At 45.1% G+C, this 23,819-nt stretch overlaps 1 protein-coding gene across 1 annotated transcript in view; it reads left to right on the forward strand.

Annotated features, from left to right (window-relative positions):
- Nucleotides 1-2,815: 2,815 nt before the first annotated feature.
- The window catches only part of GRIA3 (glutamate ionotropic receptor AMPA type subunit 3), a gene marked incomplete at its 3' end in the record, with an annotated part of 287,070 nt that continues 266,066 nt past the window's right edge, over nt 2,816-23,819 (forward strand). The window contains exons 1-2 of the mRNA XM_080795778.1: nt 2,816-3,118; nt 4,323-4,481. Of these exons, the coding sequence (XP_080651904.1) occupies nt 3,010-3,118; nt 4,323-4,481 (268 nt within the window). The 5' untranslated portion in view covers nt 2,816-3,009. The remainder of the gene's footprint in view (nt 3,119-4,322; nt 4,482-23,819) is intronic.

The following is a 23,819-nucleotide window of genomic DNA, read 5'->3' on the forward strand; positions in this document are numbered from 1 at the left end:
TGCCAATAGCTGCCACTGACAGCTAAAAGTTAAAAAAGTGGCAGCTGATGAAAGAGAGAAAAGTAGATAGTGGGCAGGAGAGACTGACAATGGGAAGGATAGGTGCCATTTACAGTGATGAATCCAATGGAGGATTTTCAAGTTCAGAGGCATTGAAATGCTTTTCTTCCACTCATCTTTTGTTACTGATCCACTCCGTTACTCTTCAAATGACCGTGAAGGTGGCCACGAACTTCTTCATCCACCTCTTCTGATGGCTAGCCACACACGGGTGGGGACCAAGATGCTTTCAGCAGTGAAGTGAGGTGTGCTGAAAGCCATCCCCTTCCAACCAGAATGTATTGTCTCTGCACCTGAAATCAAAACTGAAATTCTTCATTAGAGTCAGTCCTTTGGGTCAAGGCACTGAAGGCTCCTATTACAATGCAACTATGTTATCTGAAAGAGGACCATGTAATGCCTGACACAGAGTAGAGTTTCTCTAAATGTCATTTTCATATCAAATTGTCACTGCCTGCCATTAGAACCTTAGTAAAGATTCATCTACAAGATTCTCTCCTGTCTCCAAGGGCTCTTGAGGAACCCTGATGGGAGGATTTTGATGGAGCACTGGCAAGGACTTGATAGCAGAGTCTGAGGTCTGGGGATGGTGTGGAAAGGGGAGGCTGAGAGCATGAGGCACTTTGGGGAAGAAAGGGCTTTTAAAGGTGAGAAAAGGGCTTTTAAAAGGTGAGAAAGAGGGAAGGGAGTTTGGGAATTAACTGATTCTTCTATGAGCCAGGCACTCAATTAGATGCTTTTGTACCCACTATTTTAATCCTTATTTAATCCACAACCACTTTACAGGGAAAGAAGTAGTAATATTCCCATTTTGCAGATGGAAAAATTGGAGTTGAGATTAAGAAAGTTGTCCAAGGTCACACACTGCCTATATGTAATAGAATATAGACTTGAACCTCAACTTGTCATCTAAGCCTATATTCCTTAACCATGCCATGTCACTCTGCACACTTGTCAAGGGGTGGACAATCTGATCTCTGTTACATCCTTTGCCCTAAAGCTCCAACCACTTGCAAATTCAGTCTCCTGTGACAGCCAGGTTTCTCCCTCATTCCTAGCCATGGACTATCCAAATGGAGATAAAAGATTTCCATGAGTGGTGAATAAAAAGAGATTTTGCATTATCAGAATGGTTACAAAGTTGGGGAGAGCCTGGAACCATTTCTTTTTTCGGTTGTCCAAGGGTTTGGAAACTTTCTATTCCAGCCTCCAATCTGTGTCACACCAAATCCAAAGTTCTGGAGTAACTGGTGGACCAGTTGGGCCCCTGCCCAGTATCCCCTGCCCCACCCACAGCAGTTTCCTGTGCATTGGCAGCAACATTCATTTTTCCAATAGACCAGGATGAGAGGATATGAAGAGTAGCTGGCACGGAGAGGAATAAAATTTGTCTCTCCCAGAGTAGCTGGAGTAGGAGTGATAGACTTGGGAGATAAGGAAGCTTCTTTCCTCCCACCACTGGAGAAAGGGACTAGGGACAAGAGTCTATGGCCCAACATAAGATCTTGTGGAGGGATCATCCCCCAACGGAGATCCAGGCTGCACTGCCTGACTTGGAAGGTTCTTTCCTCTCCTTAGAACAGGGAATAAAAGAGAACTGGGGGATAAATGATAGCCTCTGGGGTCATCAGTCAGGGGCCCAGGCTGCTTTGTCCAGAGGCTATAGCAAGGGAGCAAAGGATCTAGGGACAGTTTCCTCCAACCTTAACTTTCAATCCTCACCCTTATCCCAGCACATTCCTACACCTCTCTCCTTCGTCGGTGGGACTGAGCGTCCCTTCCATTAACCTTTTAGTTACCACTTCCACGCACATACTTTTCTACGCCCTCCAAAACAGTCAACCCCACACTGCGCATCACTGCCCTCTCCCCGCCGCCGCCGCAAGCCCGGCTCTGCACTTGGGTAAGGGGAGGTACTGGCCTCCCAGAGCCGTGGGGGAGTAGGGGGGCCGGTCGTTCACTTGCCCTCGGATCTCTGCTGTAAAAACTGAGCGGCAGGGACCAGGCATGCGCAGCATCTTCGGGCGCATTGTGATGGGAACTGCTTCGAGTCTCTACAAAGACTCCGGAGTAACCGCTAACCGCCCCCCCCAAGACCCCCCTTCTTTAAGATAGACACACAAATGCAGAGGCAATGCAGCTTTTCTTTCTTTCTTTCTTTCTTTTTTAAAGGGCCAGTTGTCGCTTGAAAGGCTAGCCAAGTGAAGGCTAGTGTATTTCTATCGATCCCATCTCCGGTGTTGACAAACGCCAGCACCGAAGCTTTGCAGTCCGGGGCTGCAGTTTGCAGTGGAGCTAAGCGGTGTGCGGCTTTAATTCCACGTCAGATCAACTTTGATCAATATCCCCCTACCGGCCCAATTGGAAGAGCCCAATTCACCGGCGCTGAGCCTTTTCGCTCTTTCCTTCTTTTTTCCCCTCTTTAGACCCACCATCTTCTGGGGGAAGAAAAGTCTAGGATTTTCTTTATAATTTCTTTCTGTCTCTCTCTTTTGTTTCTTTGGGGGTTTTGTTTGTTTGTTTTGTTTCTCGGTGTTTCATCTTTTTTGTTTTGTTCGGTATTTTAGGTTTTTATTCTCTCTCTCTCATTCTCTCTCACGTAGTGATAGGGAGAGAGATCGCTTTGGCGAACGGAGCTTGCAGCCAATGAACCCGCCTTCCAGATTGGTGTGAAGACAGAAGTGAGGTGGGGGGCGGGGAGGGGGTGTGAGAGAGCCGGGAGAGGGAGCAAGGAAGGGAGAGAGAGATTGAGAGAGAGAGAGAGAGAGAGAGAGAGAGAGAGGAGGCGGTGGAGGAGGAGGACTAGTGTGGGGTGGAAAGCAAGAGTGAGCGAGAGCAAGTTGAGGGGAGGGGGTGTAAGAGCCGGCGAATTCTTTTTCTTTTTCTATTATTATTTTGACGACTCCTGAGTTGCGCCCATGCTCTTGTCAGCTTCGTTTTAGGCGTAGCATGGCCAGGCAGAAGAAAATGGGGCAAAACGTGCTCCGGGCGGTCTTCTTATTAGTCCTGGGGCTTTTGGGTCATTCTCACGGAGGATTCCCCAACACCATCAGCATAGGTAAGCGTGAGCAAGCAGCCAGTCGGGCCGGGCTCCTCTGAGCCCGAGACCACTGCCCTGGCGGGGCTAGTGCGGCCGCGGGTCCTCATCCTGCATGGCCTCGGGAGGGGACCGGGGATGGGGACCGGGCTGGAGCCGCGGGGATCTGAGCCCCCGGGGGCCGGCTGGTCTGTGGAGCGGCGGGGACAGTAGAGGGGTCTCCTGAGGCTCGGGGTGGGAGCGGTGGGCTGCCGGGGTTTCCGATTAGAGCGGAGCAGGGGAGGCATGCGGGAGGCCGGGAGGCTGCAAAGGGGCGAAGAGTCGCGGGTTTTCGGCTCGCTGCTCAGGACTTTGCCATGGCGTGCGTGCCGCGGCTGGAAGTTGTCCCAGGGTGATGCCGCCTGTCTGGCCGCGCCAGGGCGCCCCGTCCCGCGTGTCCCTCTGCCGGAGACCGGCTAGAGCTGGGGGAGCTGGAAGCCCACCCTGGATCCCCCAGACCCGGGCGGCAGCCGGGGTCGGTGGCGGATGGGGTAGGAGGCGGGGGTGAGGCAGGGAGCCATGCGAGCGAGCCGGCGGGCGGGCGACGAAGTCACGCAGACGATGAATTCATGAATTGCCACTGTGTCTGTCTGGAGCCCGGCTCCCGGGCGCTGGGAAAGAGTTCTCTCAGCTTCTGTCTTGTATTTACAAGTCGAGAAGTTAGAATCGTTGCCGTTACCGAACCAAACCCCCGTAGTGTCCGGGGTGGGGGGTGGATGGCTACCGGGAATAAGATGGGGCCCCAGGAGGAATGGAATTGTTTTTCTTCCCAACCCTTCCCTTTGCACCAGGAAAAGATGAACCAGCTTGTGGAGATGGGCGTCGGGGAGACGGGAGTGGGGGGAGGAGTAGGGGGGAGAGAAGTGGAGAGGAAGCTACTGCCTGAGAAAGAACCAAGTCCCGCGCTTCGTTCCATCGTCCTACCCCAAAGCAACCGCCTCTTCCCCCTCTCGCCTTTCCCCCTTGTCTCTGGCTTCTTCTCTTCCTCTTCAGTCAAGAGGAAAACCAGGTTCCTCTTGGCCGAAATTTGAGTTCGCAAGAGTCTAGAAAGACACACAGGTTGAAAATCAATAATCACCGCACACCGCGGTGCCATTGAAATATGTCCCCTATCCGTAATGCTCCCCAATTACTAGCCGGTCCTGGGGGAGAACACGAACCAAATGTCGGTTCCTTTTGCTTATAGGTGGACTTTTCATGAGAAACACGGTGCAGGAGCACAGCGCTTTCCGCTTTGCCGTGCAGTTATACAACACCAACCAGAACACCACAGAGAAGCCCTTCCATTTGAATTACCACGTAGATCACTTGGATTCTTCCAATAGTTTTTCTGTGACTAATGCTTGTAAGTAGATCTGCTTTTCGTCCCTTTGGGACTTTCGGGACCTCACCTGAATTTTGCTTGTGGGACTTAGGGTCTGCGTGTGTGCTGGAGGGGGGGTGTGATTGCCTCAGTAGACATTTCAGGGGCTCTCATCAATCAGGGTTTCATGCGACATTAATCAACTCTGTAGGTTCCCGCTGAGGGACTTAAGGCAGTGCACAGAACTCTATTGTGAATAATGTTAGATGCAAAAGTTTTATTTCCCTCCTTGCTAAACTGGCGTTCCCTCCCCCACACCCCTTCTTTGGGCTGGGGGAAAAAAAGAAAGAAAAAACAGCATGGTTGTTCAGGGAAATTTTTTCAGATGAGATTAAAAAAAAGAAACCTCTTGATTGAGTCAATTAAGGATGTGCATTACTTGACTGTTAAGCTCACGCCTGGCTGTAGGAATGAGCTGAATTTGACAATCACCAAATATTTAGGAGCTAAATATGAGAAATTCTGCAAACAAGTGACCTTGAGGCACAGATCAGGCTGGGTTTCTTGGCCTCTTTCTGTCCTATAATATCACCTTTCTTACTGAGAGAGCTCTGATGGGAACTGATAAGACTACAAACTCATTACAAGTGATGAATGCCTGGCAAACTGAAGAGAAGGGAGAAGACGGTGCTTGAGTTACTATTAGGGGAGCTATTTCTGCTATCCCTAGTATTGTTCACCCCCCCCCCTTCTTAAGGACCACACAGTTCTTAGAGAAAAAGGTGGAGGGGGATGGGAAGGCTTGCAGCAGAAAACCTAAATATCAAAAAGGATGAATTTCATCAGCCCCAAAGCCATTTCTGAAATACCTATTTGTGCTCTGTGATTGTTCCTCTGGAAAGGGGACGTTTTGAGAAGCAAAACCATGGGAACCCAAATGACCAATAGTCTGTTGGACACAGGTTTTTCTTGAATGGAATGTTTTATGAGAAAGACTGGTAATTCTTCATCTAAGCTGATTTTACTAAAAGTTTTCACAACCGTGAGGCTGATGATGGCATAAATATGTTTTGATTTTACGGCTGGTGTAGTTTGGCATTTGGGGTTTTTTAATTTTATTTCAAGGGAGAAATGATATTTATGTTTCTTTGGGGTAAACTTTGTATATATAACTTTCTTCAATGCTTCTGCTTCAAAGGATATGTGACTTCCAAAAATTCTTGAAAGGGTCACCAAGGGCACAGGTTCCTTGGATTTGAAGGCTTAGGTCAAGGGGATGGGGGTGAAGTACTTTGCAAGAAATGTGACACTTTAGCAGGTTTAAGAAAATTTTAGCTGAAGGTAGAGATCCTTATATGAACATGTTCTGAGATACTCTGTATTTGACATTCATTGGCTTTCCGACATTGACAAAAATAGGAACTTATTAATTCCAGCTAAGTGTGAAAGTTACAAAATGTCTGTCTATACTTTGCATCTTATTTCAGTAATCCCAGCCTGTCGCTACAGCACTTACAACACACATCTGACTCTTAATCCTGCAGCACTGTGATCTTGTCAAGAAGCTGAATCTCAAATGCAGCTTCCTAAGTATCAATTAGAACAGATTTAAAACCAAATACATAAAACTAGCAGGATTTATTAATAATAATGAATAATATTTATTTCAACTCACTTTAGTGTCTTTCTACTGATGAGAACTGGGATAAGAATGCCAATTAACTTCTTAGGAATGATTGATTTCCAAGGTCTTTGGTCCTGTTTTTCTGTGGTCAAATTGGATTGACACCCACCTGCTGAGGGCCATCGGAGCCCTACCAGTAGTAAGAAGTAAATGGTCCTTGCCTTGTGAAAAGCTCAGGCTTCAGAACAATTGAGGCAGTAAGTCATTCATATTGGTGTTGTGTTGCCTTAATGTCTTAACCTCGCAGGGCAATAAAGGAACAAGCATGGGAAAGGAAAAGAAATTGATCAGTTCCCATACCCTCTATCCACAGCACTTGTGTTTAAAAGCTTACAAGTCTAGGTTATGGCTGAGGGCTTGAAAATGTAGGATAATGGGTGTGGCTCACTGGGCAACAAGAAAGACAAAACAAAAAAGTGACCTTGCTTTTAGTTATACCAAATACACATGTATGCACACAAAGACACACACAGGAGAAACATCCAGAAACCAGTGATGTGTACCCAGCTGCCTGTTGCACTCTCAGACTTAACAGCTCAGAAGACAGAGGAAGAAAGCTACCATCTTCTCTGGTCCCTGAAACAGTTCCTCTCTGAATGTCACAATCATTGAATGGGGGCCAGATCCCAAAGCTGTCTCCGGGCAGCTGCTGCTTAGAAGCTTAGCATGAGAAAGATGACTAGTCCAACCACAGTCTGATAGTCTCTGAATGCAGAAAACAAGCGTTTCTAGGGTCCATGGGAGCCCTGGAGGTGTAGCTCACCCTACCCGCACTCCCCCCACCCCCCGCCTTAACTGTTCTTCTTCCCAGAGAAATAGAGGTCACATATCTCAGATGCTGGCATAGCAATACTAGTTCAGAACTGAAGCCTGGCGGGTGATCCCAGGCTCCATTTTTCCAAGTGATTGCACTATTGTGCAGAGAAGAAACCCCTGGATCCTCTCTCCTGCCCCTTCCTGGAGACCTAGGGAGAACCGGAGGAAACCCCTTATGAGTCCAGATCTGGTCACCCACCTCTCCTCTCTGGTTCAGTATGGAATGGAAAGGCAAGAATTAAAGAAACTTTTCCCTGTTTCCATTCAGAATTCCTAGTTTCAGCCTATCCTAGCCCTAGAATTGATTTCTTCCCAGTGATATTCCCCGCATCCTAAATCCTTGGGCTGGCTCACACTTTCCAGGGCTTAGGTATGCAGGTAAATAAACTCCTAAAGAATAAACAAAGGGTAATGCTTTCTGTGTGTGTCCTTGCTCCACATCCCCTCCCCCAGTGTATTCAGAAGGTTATTTAAAGACTCTTCTTCACCAGCAACCATTTTTTTTTTTCTGCACAACCCCAAGAGATTTACTTAAGACAGACTCCAACTTCGTTCTGTGTCTTAAGAGGCCAATAAAAAGTCTTCTTGGCTTTGAAACGTGGGTCATTTGGGATCTCAGTTCAGAGGTGAATTGAAGTTTATCAAAGATACTCAACTGATTTGGAGCACATGTTCCCATTCCATAGGAATTAATTGAGCTTGCTGTCTGACTTTTCAATTTAGCCAGATGACCCCAGAAAGGAGGATGATATGAATGTTATAGTTTCAGGATGCATGCGTTCACACACACACAACTAGTGTGTATAAAAAGAGATGTACACACAGGTTTTTAAGTTCCATGTCCTTTCTTGAAAAAACCCATCTGATCATTCTTGGGCTTTGGGGGTTGTGGAAACAAGAGGGAGGGCTGGGTCTCATTTACGTGGCTTTGCTGCTCTGGTTCCTCGGGAGCCGCCTCGGATTCCCTTGAAGTCCCCTCCCGTGTCTTGCTGCTGTGCACTTGTAGTGCACTCCACACTACATCGCCCCAGCCTCTGCAGTGTCAGCTCATTAGCACACAGATCTCATATTCCCTCTCCGCACTGTCATTGCAAAAATTGCTGTTGTACACCTTTACAGCCAACAAATGTGCTCGTGGATTACGCACTGTTTGCAAGAAGCAAGGAAAAGGGAAATGTAACCTTAAAGGTTATTCACCATGGAATTGTGCTCTAAACGCGTTGGCTTAAATAAAAATCTGTTGATGGAGGCGCAGTAGTGATGGTGGGACTTAGGAGCACAGTCTCTAATGTAGCCCCCGGCAAAATCCCTTTGGCTGCCTAAATCTAACTCATCAGCTGCACATTTTTATTCCATTAATTTTTTTTTCGAGCCCCGTGAAGTATACCTGCCGAGAGCATGCTCCTTTTATAACTGAGTGCATTTCACTACCAAGTGTACTGAGCTGAGACAGGTTTCCGTCTTTTTGCCCACAGAGTCACAATCTAATTATCTAATTATTCTAATTGCCAGGATCCATTTAACAGTTGAGGTCCATTTGGGAAGGAACCATCTCCCCTGCTCGGCTTCTCCGTTCTTTGGTGGGTTTGGTTTTGCTTTCGTGTTGGTCTTTTTCACATAGTCTTTGGACCAGGGTGTAGACCTGCAGTGTCACTGCTCCTACCCTCAAACGGATCTGCGGATCCGCGTCTTGCTAACCAATGTCGACTGCTCCAGCTCCACCTCCCACCCCCAGCTCCCCATATTTGTGCCTCTGCTGCTGTCCCTCTCCTCTGTCTGCCGGCCAGTCTTCAATACTCCCTGGTTTAGCTCACTTCTTGGACCCTCTGGCCAGCTGGCTTAGCCCACTGAAGCACGAAGAGGTCGCCTCTGTGGTGCCAAAGACTTAAGTCACCTTCTCACAAGGTTTATTGTGTTTTTTTTTAATCTATTTTTTTATGTGGAGAGGAGGGAGGAAGGTGATGCTGTTCATTTGGGCCATAAAAATAGATGGCAATCAGCAGGCTGTAAAGGTGAGCTTCTAGCAAAGTGTACTGCCTCCCCTAGAAGGCAGCTTCCTGTTCATCTACTAAGTGGGGACAGAGAGGGAAGGGTTTGAGGGGAAGGAACAAAGAAAACTATTGTTCTCTCTCTAAGCTTAGAGCCAAGTTAGCCACGGCTTTTCTTCCTCTCGGCAATTTTAACTTTTTCCCCCAAAATGAGACTAGTTTTCCACATCCCACCACTTCGACCTCTCTCTGAGGTCTCTGTAATTCTGCCTTTTCCTCCCTACTCCCTAAGATGGAATGAGAATAGTGGGGATTGGTTGAGATTTTTATGCTCTTGTTTGAGCTTCTGGTGGATTTATTTTGAAATGTCATTATGAGGGGTAGTCAGAGATGATTGGCTGATTTGATTTTAAGAGACTGGAAAATAAATAAGGCTCCAGAGGCTTTGTTGTTAGTCTTCCTTTGTAAATAAGAGATTTGTCATTTTTATACAGTGGGTTAAAGGATTAATAGCATGGATTTTCAGAGAGGGCCAGTATTTGAGAAGAGAGAATTCGTAACTTTGGGGGAGTAAACATGCTTATTAGGATGATTTGCTTTGAACTCCTCAGATTGAGACGGCAAACAGATTTGAAGGCCCTTTCACAAAACTTTCTACCTTCTCTGCAGGTCAGGAATATTGTCTGCATACCTTACTTGCTCTGTTAAAAGAAATCACATTTTGACTTTGTTCCTTTGGCTTTGATACTTCGGGTCTAAGTAGATAAAATGTCCGCAGGAGGGTGCAATTAAAACCCTAGGTGGGGGCGATGGGTGTTCTTCAGCAGGAGTGTGGGAGTTGTGCAGACGCAAAAGGAACTCCCTCCCTGCTTGGGAAATGTCTGGGCTCCAGACGTAGAGCTACAAATAGCCTCAGCCTGTGTGTGGGATGAGCCGTGAGCTAGGGCAGCAGCCCCCCAAAAAGGGTCAGTACTTGGCAAAAGGTGAACACTAGCAGAATGTGTTCTCTTTCACACTTCTGCTTCTTCTCTTGCCATAATTTCCTCCTCTGGCTCTGCCTGACCAGCCCACGGCCTTCTCCTTGTCTCTGAGTGGCCCCTTCTCTGGTATTCTATCCACAATAAACTTACCTAGGTACGGTTCTCTGCTCTGGACTTTTCTGCTTCTTCTCTGTCAGAATATCCCTGTTCTTGATCTATCCTCTTGAGGGCCTGCACTCTGCTTTAGGGGTGACAGCATTTTATCTAATACAGGAATCTAGCCAAAAGTGGCTGTTAAGGAGTTTGTGTACCTAATGGGAATATTTGCTTTAAAACCAGAAACTGTGGGAACCATAATGCCTCAGTTTCAAGGAAGGAAAGATACATAAGTGGGTGTGTTTCTGGACGTGATGCACAGAGTGGCTGTTTGCTCTACCCAAAGCAAAGATCAGCTGGCCCTGGTCAGCAAAGATCAGCAGGTCAAAGTAAAAAGTTACCTGTGCATGAGAGGTTCAGTGTAAGTACACCTAAGGCACAGGGCAAGTGCAGCTTCACCAGGTCAAAGTTTGTGGTAATTTGGGGAGTAGCCACAGTTCCTAGGGATTCATTTTATGCAGGAGGCAAATATGCATGACTCTTTTTTTAATATGTCAACCATACCTTAATTAAATGGTCTAAACAAGTGTAAACTTTTCATATGTACTACCAAAAGGGAAAAAAAGAGGCTGTTGTAGAATCGGAAGGTGCCTCCATGGGCATCGGCTGGAGATACACCAGCATGGGACAGAGGTCATAGGAGGGGAGTAAGGTGGTGAGGAAGCTGAAAAGTCTCGTACCAAAGTGTCCTTTCCCTGGGCTGGCATGTAGAATGCAAGGATTACAAGGCAGCATTCCCCCTTCACAGACACTAAATGGTAGCACTGGAGGGCTACGGAGAGGAAACAGAACTGGCAAGGACCCCTTCACCCGATGGCACACAGTTCAGTCTAGAACAGCACCTTTCAACATTTTATGGGCACACCGATCACCCAGGAATCTTGTGAAAATGAAGTTCCTGATTCAGTAGGCCTGCAGTAGTGTCCAAGAATTTGCATCTCTAGCAAACTCCAAGGTGATGCCGATGCTGCTGGTATTCAAACCACTTTGAGTAAAATGAGTCCAGAGCAGGGAGACCGTGATTAACAAAGAAAAAGACTCTCCCAGACAAGTTCTTAACCCATCTGTACCTCTTTGCCTTCCAACGAAGGTTCTGTAAGAGATACGTTTGGCTCATTCTCACTCAAGGATGTCCCTATCACATTCCCAGCAACCCTGTGCCCGGTTCAGCCATGTCTGTAGGTGGCATGATTAGATGTCTGATGAGAGCTTCTACTTGCTTTCTGTAGGGATTTGGAAGAGACTGGAAGGCAGGCTGAGAGAGGAGGTAGCTCATGAGCCCAGATGACAGAGTCTTGGCTTCTTGCCATACCCCGAAGTGTCCCTTTTAAAAACAACCTGCCTGAGAGAGTTAAGGTTGGCATGCAGTAGCAACTGCCTTTCCACTTTGCTTCTCTGGGTCAATGCATGCCAGAAGGAGGCATGTAGCATCTGCTCCTCAGTTTTCTGACCTCCCTTAAACAGGGTGAGAATCAGGAAGTACAACACAACTCAAACTCTGTCTGGTTCCCTAACAACCTGAAAAATCCACTCCATTTTCAAGGCTGATGCCAAGAACACGTTGTGAGGTAGATGGGAGGAAAGAGAAGTAATGTCACTCTCGAACATATCTGAGCTGAGGACTGCTCCAGAGAAGTCATTAGAAGCTTACCCAGTGTCATTTGAGGGCTGCCAATGGCACCCTACTACCCTAAATATTGCCCCCTTACAGTGGTCTGCCATTAGTCTGAAATTCCACAAATGTATTTGTGTTATGGCACTTCAGGGCCTGTGCTAAAAAGCAAGGATACCATCTGAAAGTGAATGAGTTATATCCCTACCAGCCATTAAGATTTCAACCAGAATTCTTTGACCAGGTTACCCCCTATTACCTTGCAGAATCCTTAGAAGCGTTTTCCAAGACAGGTAAGTGCCCCCAAATAAGGCACCTTCCTAAGAAAGTGGGGACACTGAATGGATGGTGGGCAGTCAATGGGGACTGGGAGACTCTTGAGGATGAGGAAAAGTCCCTCAGCTATTTGGCAATATTTTACTTTCTCTGTGGATAAATTCTGGGAGTTTCTTCACTAAGATTTTAGTTGCCTTTAACCCTTCAAGTCACACCATATTGGTAGCAGTGAGTGTATCCTCTCTGCCATGCATGGTTGTTTGCTGCAACAGATGATCTCAGCCTCTAGAGTCCCCACAATTACTGTGGGATATTTTCAGAAGTAAAACCAGTTTGTGATGAGGGATGGTGAGGATTTTTTAAACCTTTTTAAAAATATTGCAATCAAAACCAGTTCCCTTTCAATTATCCATGATTGGCTCATGTACCTTGCCAATTACTTATTGCAGCAGGGGCCTCATTCTTGCAGCTGCCTAGAAAGGGATCAGGCTGCCAGCAATGATTGAGACAGGAAGGGACAGGACCCAGCATGCACAGGAGTAATTGTACGGATATGGGTGTGGGTGTCTCTGTGGGTGAACACCTTTACACATTTAAAGTAGAAAGGCTGCCAACATCTACAGTCAGCCAGACTGTTACAGGGTCGTAAATATTCTTATATTTCATTATTATCTCCAAAGCTATTTATTGGTTAGTTTAAAACAGTATTTCTTGAATTGGACCACTTCAATCAAAATCACTAGAGATGTTTGTTAAACATATGATTTCCTAGGTCACACTCCAGATGTCTTAAGTCAGAAAATATAAGGGTATGTCTTTTTTTTTTTTTTTAACAAGCTCTATGGGAGATTCTAATGCACACTCACTTCGGGAATCACTACTTTAATTAGCCCTCGTACTGCAAACAGAGATCTATGGATTCAGCTTGAACATTTGTTGAGCACCCATTAAGCTCCAGGCATTGTATCAGGCACTTTCACATATGTGATTTCTGTAAGCAAGTGAGGTGTTTTGGCCCATGTGAGCATTGGTGAATGGCTCTCAGGTTGGAAATCCTAGGCTTGAGAGAACAAAGACTAGCCTCAAGTCACAGTCTCTGAGGTAAACAAAGCAAAACTCTTCTTTGCAATGATAAATAGAAACAAGGCAATGATTTTATTTTTAAGTTCTCTTCTTTGCTTGTTAGCTAATGATTGGTCCTTAGCCATGCTCTAAACTAGATGGTATGGCAAATGCCAACCCATTTGTTAAAAAAACAGATGCACTGCCGTTACTTTATATGGTGCCATCCTTGCTATCAACAAAGGCTGAAATAATATTGACCGTCATTTATTGAACCCATACTGTGAGGAAGACATGACTCTAAGCCTTCTAAATGCCTTATCTCATGGAATCAGCCCAACATTGCTAGAAAGGAGGTACTCTCATCTTCATTTTCCAAAAGAGGAATCAGAGGTGGCTCAGAACATACATAAGCAACTAGCTCCAAGTCACACAGCTGGCTAATTAGCAAGGCCAGGATTCTAGCTGAGATATTCCTGCCTCTAGAGCCTGGACTCAATTTCAAGTGGGGTTGAAATCTCCAATATGTCAGTTGGGCCAGGTGTGGAGTGGTGGGGCCTGAGGCCATATGGAGAATCCAAGCCCCTCACCTGAAGACACCTCAAATCCATTTTTTAAAAAACCACTGTGGGATGATCAAAACATCTGCAACAGGCCTTGAGGAAGGTGTGAGTCTCTGTCCTCTGCACTGCACTATCCCCCTTCCTCTAGCAGCTAAGTTACTAGTTGAGGGAGGTTCTATTAACTCATAGTTAAAAGTACTGAGAAGATCAGAAAGTTTCTTCTGCACGAAAGAACTATTTGACCTTCCTCTTCTTGTGCCATCAAGGGTCCTCAGTATGCCAGAACTTTCTCCCCTTGGTGCACACACTTACGGTCCTGTGTGCATACACTGTATAGCCAGTGGTCTTTCATGGTTGACTAACCATGACTAACCTTCCTCCCGGCGATGCTGAGGCATGAGGCATGCTGCAAGAGCAGAACACTGGCACAGGGTCATTAACAAGTGCTCAGCAGGCCGGAAGAGGTACTACCAGGGGTTGCTGTAGGGAAAACTGCTTAGATTCTGGTAAATGCAAATCCCAGGTCCACAAATGGGAGGCCACTGGGTCAAGTATGGCTCTGCCAATATTCGTCCAGGGTGGGAGCTTCCCATACACCCCAAGACAGAGGCTTACTAACTTCAGACCTGGGCCCAAAATAGAGATGTATAGTTAGTTTTGTGGAGCTGTGTAAACTGACCTAAGCCAATTTGATCATTCAAATAATTGGGTGTGTTTTGTTGGATATCAGTAGCTTGCCATTGTTAAAGTGAGGACTATAGGTTTTCTCCCCATAACCTCACCATCAGATTGAAAAGTAAGCCTCAGACAAAATACTGTTTCTCATTAAAATAATAGCAAGCAAGCATAAAAATAATTGGACAACCTGTTCTGTAGGCTCAGTCAAGTCCAGAAGCCTTTCCTTTTAGGTGCTCCAACAGCAGCTTGCATGAAGGTTCACTTGGGGCAGACAATATTCTAGTGGCAGGTAACCAAGAATCCTCATTAGTGTCTGCCCACAGGACTATTTACAAATTAAGCCTAGGGTACCAGTTCTAAGGGATAACACTATAGAGCTTATTAGATCCTTATATCTTCTTTCTGTTAGTTTGGGAACTCCTCTACCATATTTCTAACCAATCAACATATATTGAACACTACTGAGGTCACCAATGAGAAATTTAATGTTAATTTTAAAAGCCTCTGGTGTTCATTAGAGATAAAGATACCTGAAGTGCTTGTAGAACCACTTCTGGTCGAAATTTTTAAATGCTAGATAATCACTCTTGCTCTGTATATTTCCCAGTAAGGAAACTGGACCCGCCCCCCCCCACCAGGGTGTAGATTCAAACTAAATAACCCACATCTATACCACACAATTTATGTTGAAGATTTATAAAGTAAATTACAGAAAATATAACATTTGAAATACCATGTTTCTTATGGCCTTGGAAAGCAATATAAACTGTAGGGGAAGTAGGGGTGTGGTGAAGTGAACATGGAGCCTGATTAGGAGATCTACCTGAATGACCTCGGCAAGTCACTCTGTTCTCCCCGTTGAATTTTTTATCTTTGTTAAAATGGAAAGATCTTCTAATGGAAAGATCTCTAAGGAGGCTTTCATTTTTTACATCTACCATTCCCTCTTGTCTAATCCCTACCACCTCCTCTTCTACTAACAGTCTCACTTCATTTCTTACTGAGGAAAGATCATTCAAAATGAAGCCCCTCAAATTCTTTGTCTACATCTAGAAACTTCTCTTTGTATCGATGTATTCTTTGGCTCTACAAGACCATGAGCAAACAATTAAATCCTTGAAACCAATGGACAGGGCTTCTAGCCAGTTGTGGTTTATCCTGGCTTGCATCTCACCTCTTCTACTTACGAGCTGTGAGAGCTTGGGACAAGTTTACTTAACTTCATTGTGCCTCAGATTTCCCAATTATAAAGTGGGGATAATAATAGTCTTCACCTCATAGGGTTGTGGAGAATTTCAAAATGAGACAATTTGCAGATCCACACAAAGCACTGAGAATAGTGCCTGGCACATATTGGATATTATTATTATCAACATAATCATTAGTTTAAAATCCTCTGAGCTTTTTGTCCTAAAAACAGAAACCTCATTTCATTTGAAAAGTAAAATCTCTTGTCACTTTAGGGACCAGATTTCCTTCCTGAACAGCTGCCCTCTGAGACTTTCTATAGTTCTCATCTCTTCCCTGAGCTCAAGATTATTTTTTCCTGCCAAGAAAACCATCACAGCACCCTTTCAGATCACCAGCTCACCACCATGACCTTCTATATCCCTCAGCCATCCATCCAAATTCACCCATCCAGTTTGTCTCTTGGGAACGTCAACTACTCAGATACACTGTGTGGTCAAAGAACTCAGAGATGCAATTTTCTGTATCATCTAAGGACTACGGGTTCAAGGGAAGACCTCGATTCTTCTCTCCCAAATAAATGGTCTTCTTAACCCCTAAGTCCAACTACTTCCAATCACAAAAATGAATCATCCTTTCTGTTCTTTTGTGACAAGCCATTATGCAAACAATACACAAGCAGTCCCCCCTGACTTCCCAAAGGCCCAGGAGGCATCCACGTGTCTCTCTGATAGTTGATTCAGAAGAAAACAGTTGGGCCAAGCTCCCAGGAAACTGTCTCTTCAGCCAGGCCCTGGAGCTTCTCTTAGACATGGGGCTGCTTGCTGAGGGATGCAAGGAAAAGCAACAAGGAAATGCTCCAGAGCTTCAGGAGGAAGCCCCTTCATTTCCTTGGACACCGTTGGCCCATTAGGGAGAGAGATTTCTCCATGGGTCCCAGAGACAAGAGCCCAGGGAACTGAGAAGACAGGCACTCTGTGCTGCCCTTTCTTTTCTAAAGCAGGCAGTGCCCTGGCACACACACACATTGCATTCATTTCCCTAGTCCTTCCCACTGCCTGGTGATACTGAGCATTTGCTAATCCTTTTAGTCTAATCCTTTTAGGCTCTTGCCATCCAGATTTTGAGGGCTCAATAGAGACCCACTTCTGGCACATCTCTGAGTCCAGTCAACCCCTTGAGTAAATATCACAGTCTCGTCCAAGAGTTCAGTCTACTTTGTGCAAGGGTTCCTAACAGTGTCCTTTGACCTCCTGGTTTCTGTCAGTCCCAACTCTTCCTGTCACCCATTTTTCCCTCTGCTGCCTATAGATCTGGAGACTGGGAGAATTGAAAGACAATGAGGGAAGTTGAGCTTGCCCTTGGGCAGAGAGACGCAGAGCTGCCAAGCTCTGTGTACACTCACAGCTGGTTCTTGGGTCCTACACCTAACTCTCTGGAGACAGGAGCTGCTGTTTCTCCTACTTAGTTTGGGAGCAACTGGAGGACAAAGGATGACTCCAAATTAGACTGCCTGCATTTGAATCTTGGCTCTTTTACTAGTCATGTGACCTGGGGCAAATGATCTAGCCTCTCTGAGCCCGAATTTCTCATCTGAAGAATGAAGATGAATATAATAGTAACTGACTTGTAAAGTGGCTGTGAAGATTGACTCAGATCATCCATTTGAAATATGTAACGTCACTCCTGGCATATAGCAAGCGTTCATTAAATGGTAACTGTCAATAACATGGAGTGCTGGGGCAGTTGGTAAGTGGAGGAGAGGAATAGAATTAGTCAAAACCAAACTGGAAGAGATTCTTCCCATCTCTGGCTATCCCTCAAGCCCTCCAAACTAGTGTGTACCCTCTGTGAGTCTGTAGCTGAAACCAAGCCAGATGGGGTCACTTGAGTACTCACAATGCTGCCTCAAGCATAAGGGATTTGCTTTAGGGCCTAGCAAAGGAGAAAGAATTGACTTGATGACCCCAAAAGCCAACGTATACACACCACTAGGTTCAATCATGCCACCATTCAGTGGAATTGTCTAAAAGGACATGCTCCCTTCTGATTTTTTCAAAATCTGAACTAGATATGCTTGGGGAAAGGTAGCATGGATAGTAATAATGATAACCTTGTTACTTGCTCACTTGAAGGAAAGAACAACTTTCCATCAAATGTAAAGTCTATTTTGATGTGTGGAGAGTGGGAGAATGGAAAAGTAGATTCTGGAATCTCCACTTAGACAAGGAAAAATGTGGTGCCAGTTGAGCTCTCCTAGCTATGATTTTTCTGAGTTCTTTTAATTAAGGGTGATATGTGGATGGAAGTTGAGAGTATATCAGCTTGAGTGGATGGATTTTCTTCTTTTGATGTTGCTTGCCTAAGTCAGACCAAAAATAGCAAAAGAAGGAGATATGGAAAAGGTTAAAAGAGAAATTTTACTAATGTGATTTTCCAGCATTTCAGCCTCCCTTTTTCCCCAGAGCAAAGGTTAACTAGCTAATTCCACAAGCATAGACTCACTAGAAAGGATCCTGCTGAGGACCACAGGGCCATGCAATCCTTTTCCTACCTCCTCTTCCTTTGTATTCTGGTGCTGATCTGCCAGCATGGTGTCTTCAGCGGCCCAAACCTGGGTGACGACCAAAAGCAGGTTTTTTTCCTTCCTACCCAGGGTGCCCTTGCTCTGCCTGTATCACCTCTTCTTCTCATTTCCTATCCAACCCAACTGCTATGTGGCCTCAAGGGATCACTGATCTATTTTCGCTCTCAGATGAGGAAATTGAGGAACAGAGAGGCTAAGTCATTTTCTCAGAGTCACACAGCCAGTGGATGGCTAAATCAAGATTATAGTGCGGGTCTTCTTCTTGGCACTTCTCTATGTTGTCTTCCCAACATAATCCCTTTTATTTTAACTTTCACTGTGACATCATGATGTTATGTATGAAAATAATGACAGCCCTGTCTTTCATAAGTGACAGAGAGGAAGAATAAATCCGCAGCTAGTGAATTAGAAATGAAGGAAAGCAAGAGTTTCGTGGGCCACACGTAATGGTGTCTTCTATTTAGTGCCTCCGATATTAACCTGTCATCTTACCATCCTCTGATTTATAGTCATGAATAAGACAAACAAATTTTTGAAGGCCAGTTAGAGATAGAGCAAGTAGTTCTACTCCAACTACCTCTTTTGTGGATAACAATAGTGAGGCCAGGGAAGGGGCAGAGGTTTGCCAGAGTTGATACATGGCAGCTCCCTAGTGGCAGAAGCAAGCTGAGGGTCTAGACGGCCGGATTCCCAGAGTGGGCTCTTTCTTATCATGGTGTGCAACCTTACCTGCAGAGTGTTGTACTAAAGCAACACCACAAGTTTTATTCTGTTCCCATTTGCTGGTATCTTTCTTTTTTCTCTTAATTGTTTTATGTATATGTCATAATACCCCAACTAGATTTTTAAAACATAGGATATTTTGTTATGATTATAGAAGTCATAATGGTAAATTAATGCATGCTCATTGTAAAACACACACACACACACACACTCTTCAAAAATATAGCTAAGAAAAACCATCCACGTAAAGTTAAAAATCACCCCAAATTTCAGGGTTTTATCATACACAAAGATGTGCATCCTGCCTTTTTACTTTATATTATATAGGGAACATTTTTCCAGAGTTCTTAAATGTTGTCTAAAAATTTTGGTTTTTTAATATCTATAAATTACTTTGTCATATAGTGTCACTTTATGGCATATATATGCCATGATTTTATATAACCATTACCCAATTTTATGCATTTAGCCAGATTCCCAATTCACTGAGGTTTATAATTATGCCTTTGCCTCCTGTAATATCTCCATCCTAGCACAGGTCTGAATGCACAGCAAATACTTAATAAATACTTGCTGACTGATAAGTTGCCTTGGCCTTTCTGGAGTGATCATTATTCCTCCCCCACATAGGGCAGCCAAAGCCAGAGCTTGACCTTCCATCCTATCTTAAGGTACATGTTAAATAGCTCAAGACAGACTATATAGCAATGGTAACTATGATCTGAAGTCAGACTGGGCTCAAATCATGGACCCATCACTTTCTGGTAGTACAGCCACAGATGAAGCAATTAACCCCTCTAAGCCTCAGTTTTTCTGTCTGACAAATGGGGAAAATAGTATCCACCTCCTAAGGTGGAGGTAAAAATTAAACAAGAAAATATGGAGAAAGTACCTGGTATATAGTAAGCACTCAACAAATGTTAGTCACAATTATGAATTTTTCTGTCAAAGGAATAAAACACCAGACTCAGAGTCAGAATGCCCTGGTTCTTTGTTCCATCTCTGCTCTTATGTGGCCCTATGGCCTTGAGAAACTCAGTTTACTTATCTAGGTCATAGTTTCTTCATCTACAAAATGGGAATACTAATTACTGAGCTGCGTACCTTACAGGGAGTTTATGAAGTTCAAATGATAGAATGAATGTGAAAGTGTTTTGAAAACCATGAAGTAAAGTATGATTGCAAAGTATGTAAGTCAGATGTCACATTGGATTGTTGTCAGGCCTAGAGATGCAGAAGGTGCAGTAGACTAGGAGGAATATATTGAGCCTAGAAAGAGGTTTCCAGAACTAAACCCCCGCTATTGGAAATATAGACTATTACAGACAGATGGGACTTTATAGATCACCTAGCCTGACATTTGAATGTTATGCAGAAGAGAAAGGTTGCAGAGAAGAGAGAGCTTGAGATCACAGAGCCAGTCGCAGAATTGACACTAGAACTCAGGTCTCCAGATTTCCTAAGCAGAGTCCTAAAGAGATCACTGCAGCTCTTTATTTATTGGCCTTTCTCTCAAAGGGGATGAGGAAAAGATGTAGTTATTTGTGGAATCCATGTAGGTAGGAGCTGATTAATTGGAGTTCTGTTGCAAGGACAAGCCATATCTAGCAGAGCTCTGCTATATTTTTAAAATGCCAACCTCATTCCAGGGAAGGGAGAGTAAAGGGGCAGGAAGATGATGGGGGGGTGGTCCTCAGTCAGGTGGGGTGAGTGTGCCCTCAGACTTGGCCAGATTCCCAAGGGACTTCCGTTGTTCCCAGAAATGACCGCTGCAGCAGATGGCCTTTCTTTGATTGTTAATATTTATCTTTGCAGTCAGTTGTGTGTTTTTGGAGAACTTGGTAAAGCAGATGAAATTGCCAGTTGCTTGAAAATACAATTGCCAATTGTTGGAATGAAGTAAATTGATTACGGCCAGAGGTCCATTCATTTTGCCCTGGCATGCATATGGCCGATGTCAAGCAAGAGCTGCATCACTGATGGCAGCTCAGATATCACTGCAGCCCCTGAATTATATCCCTCCAGGTACTCAGTAAATATATGTGTTGGATACTTTCATCTTTACACTATTTTAGCTGAGATGAGAGCACATAAACTCTTCCATCTGACAACCTTTTCAAGTTCAACACCAACAGAAGGTTATTTTAAAAAGAAACAAGAAAGGGGTTTTTCAATAGAAAACTCCAAAGGTGACTAAAAACGCTATCCAACAAGGCAGCCCGTTAAGAAATGTTGTGTGAAATGTGTCAATATGATGAACCTGAAAGAGGTCTCACTATTCTTAGCTCCAGACTTGTGGCTGCCTTACCCAGCTGTCCCTGTGGCCTGGACAGAGTCCCTCAAGGTTCACCCTCTGCCCCCAATTCTGAAGCGCCCCCCTTCCTCCTTCAGCTGAAAGAGACCTTGCTACTAGAGGCGACTTGTTGTCACCTTGTCCTCTGCATGACCCCTGCAGAGAGGGACTCCCTGCCTTAGCGGGAGGGGAGGAAAAACCCGTTAGAATGTTCTCTATCATGCTACAGAGATCACTGGTTGCTGTGCCTCAAATGAGGCAGTAAGGGCAAGCCAAAATCAGCCCTCTTGCATCTGCAGGAAGTGGCCATCATCTGAAATCAACAAGATGGATAGAAAGGTTAAAGGACCTTGTTCACCAAGCCCTGTCCTGTAGAACGAACGAGGGGCTCCCCCTGGAAGCTGGAAAGGAGCCAATTTTGGGCAAGTCAAAGGCAAGCCTCCTTTTCCAAGTGGGAAGTAAACATACTGAACCCTTTGCCCAGAGCTGATGCTGGCTAAGTCTCTGATGCAGTCAGAGAAGTTTCAATCCATTCATGCTGTTTGGGGACATCTTTACTCTCTGAGCTCAAAATTGGTGAGGACAACTGGGTCCTCTGACAGCCTCACTGAATAAGTCCTGAAGACATGGTCTTAGGACTGTGATCATGTGTTCCACTTTAGCTAGTCAAAAAAAAAAGGGTCTATTTAGAGGTGGTTGGCTCAAACTGAGTTGCTGAAGTCTCTGGTTTGTTCAGAGTTCTATTCTTACACATTTATAAGGGAGGTGATATGTTATGGAAGATACAACCTTGCCCTTGCCCTTGCCCTGCCACTGTAAACTAGCCATATGACTGTCCTTCTCCAGGCCTCCCCTTTTCCCATTTGTAAAATAGACCAAGTGACCCCAAAGGTCCTTTCTAGCTTCAAATCTGTTCAAATAATATCAGAAAGTTCCCTTGGAGAGTTTGGGGATTCTTTGTACCTTTCTTTGCCTTCCCTTGCTCAGGAGTTCAGGCCCTTCATTATGCTCAGAGGATGTCCCAGACTCCACCAAGACGTCCCACTCAAGATCCGCTTCCACAGCAGAATTTATATTTCATGGCCTGTTCCTCTACTCCCCCAAATCCCCTGCTGTCTTATATGGAGATAGAACTGGTTCTCTATGGGAGGTTGGTTTTGTTTAGTGCAGTAGGCAAGTTTGGACTCCAAATATTAGAGGCAGCATTGTGTGGACTCTAAAGGTTGAGCTGACCTGGGTTAGAACCCAGAGCCTGCCACTTCCAGCTGTGTGACCTTCAGCAAGTTACCTAAACACTCCGGATCTCCATTTGCTTCTGTGGAAGGACAGTCACAAACCAGCCTCCCTTCTAGGGTGACAATGAGGACTGATTGGAAGAATTCACATCAAATGCTCAATATAATGCCTGGCACACAGTAAATGCTGCCACCAGTGGGCATACTTCTCTACTCTTCACTAAACAGAATTGAGCTAAAAATCAGAACAGCTAAATCAATCAATATTGAGCTAATGATCAAGACAGTCATTTTTAAGAGTGGCAAGTCATTCAACTTCGTTTTGGTCCCAATAAGAGCATATTCACAATTCAGTAGGGGTATTCTGGAAACTACAGAAGCCAAGAAGAGAGTTATTTCTGGTAGCATTTGGGTTACTCTCTAAATCACACTGCTTGGTTGGATGCTACTTTCACTCCCCCGTGGAGCCAGCCCAGCCTGTGGGATCCTATAGGGAGGCTGACAGAGAGGCAGGATCCAAAAGATAATGCCTTGACATGGCTCATCCAGTCATAGTTCTGACCAATATGTCCCCTACCTGTTGAGAGTGTGAAGTTAAACTGTGTGGTGAGAACAGGGCCCCTGCAGTGGTCCCTAGCTCCTCCCTTGTTGGGTTCTCCCTGAGTGAGCAGTGGAGACATGCGGGGCAAAGAGAGAGGCTCAGGTTCAGTGTGCTCAGCTGGAAGTTGGCAGGTTGAGCTCAAACTCACTCTTGAGACAGGAGAAAGTACCTTTTGGAGATAAAAATAACAAGACAAAGCTGAGCTGGAATGGCATCAAAGTTGATAAAATTGCAATACCCATTTCATGGCTAAAGAAACTGAGGCTCAGAGAACTTAAGTGTCATTCCCAGTAAGTGTCAAGGGTAGGACCCAAATTTGCCTCCTAATCCTGAGCTCTTTCCATTCACCAGGCCGTCTCCATGTAACTAGCACTGGAAAGGAATGAGTGGTTTCACGTAAGCTAATTTTCCCGATAACTGAAGCACACATCTCTCAGCAGTGGGAGAGTGCTATTTTTATTTCAGCCATTTTTGAAGAAAAACTTTCTACAATGCATCCCACACCTCCATGCCCTATTATGCAGAAGATACAGATTACTGTGCTTTTAATCTTCTATTTTCATAGCCTTCTATCTCTTCTCTCACTGTGAAGCTGGCAATGTTCAATTCTTCCTAGGTTACTGAAGATAGCATATTAGAAATGGGGTGCTCCTAGAAGCAGGCATACTGAAATGTGACAGTTGACAGTGAGGCGACAGACTGCAGAATCGGCAGCTATAAAGTTACAGCAGTCCAGGGCTATTTAGTGCAGGGACAAAGAGGCCCGAGAGGCCAAATAGCCTCACAGACAACATAGCCAGTCCTAGGACTGGAGATCCCGAGAAAGACCCAGAATCCTCCAATAGAAAATGGAATTGTGTTGGGGCGCCTGGGTGGCTCAGTGGGTTAAAGCCTCTGCCTTCAGCTCAGGTCATGATCTCAGGGTCCTGGGATCGAGC

Source organism: Martes martes (assembly GCF_963455335.1).
Source record: "Martes martes genome assembly, chromosome: X".
Lineage (NCBI taxonomy): Eukaryota > Metazoa > Chordata > Mammalia > Carnivora > Mustelidae > Martes > Martes martes.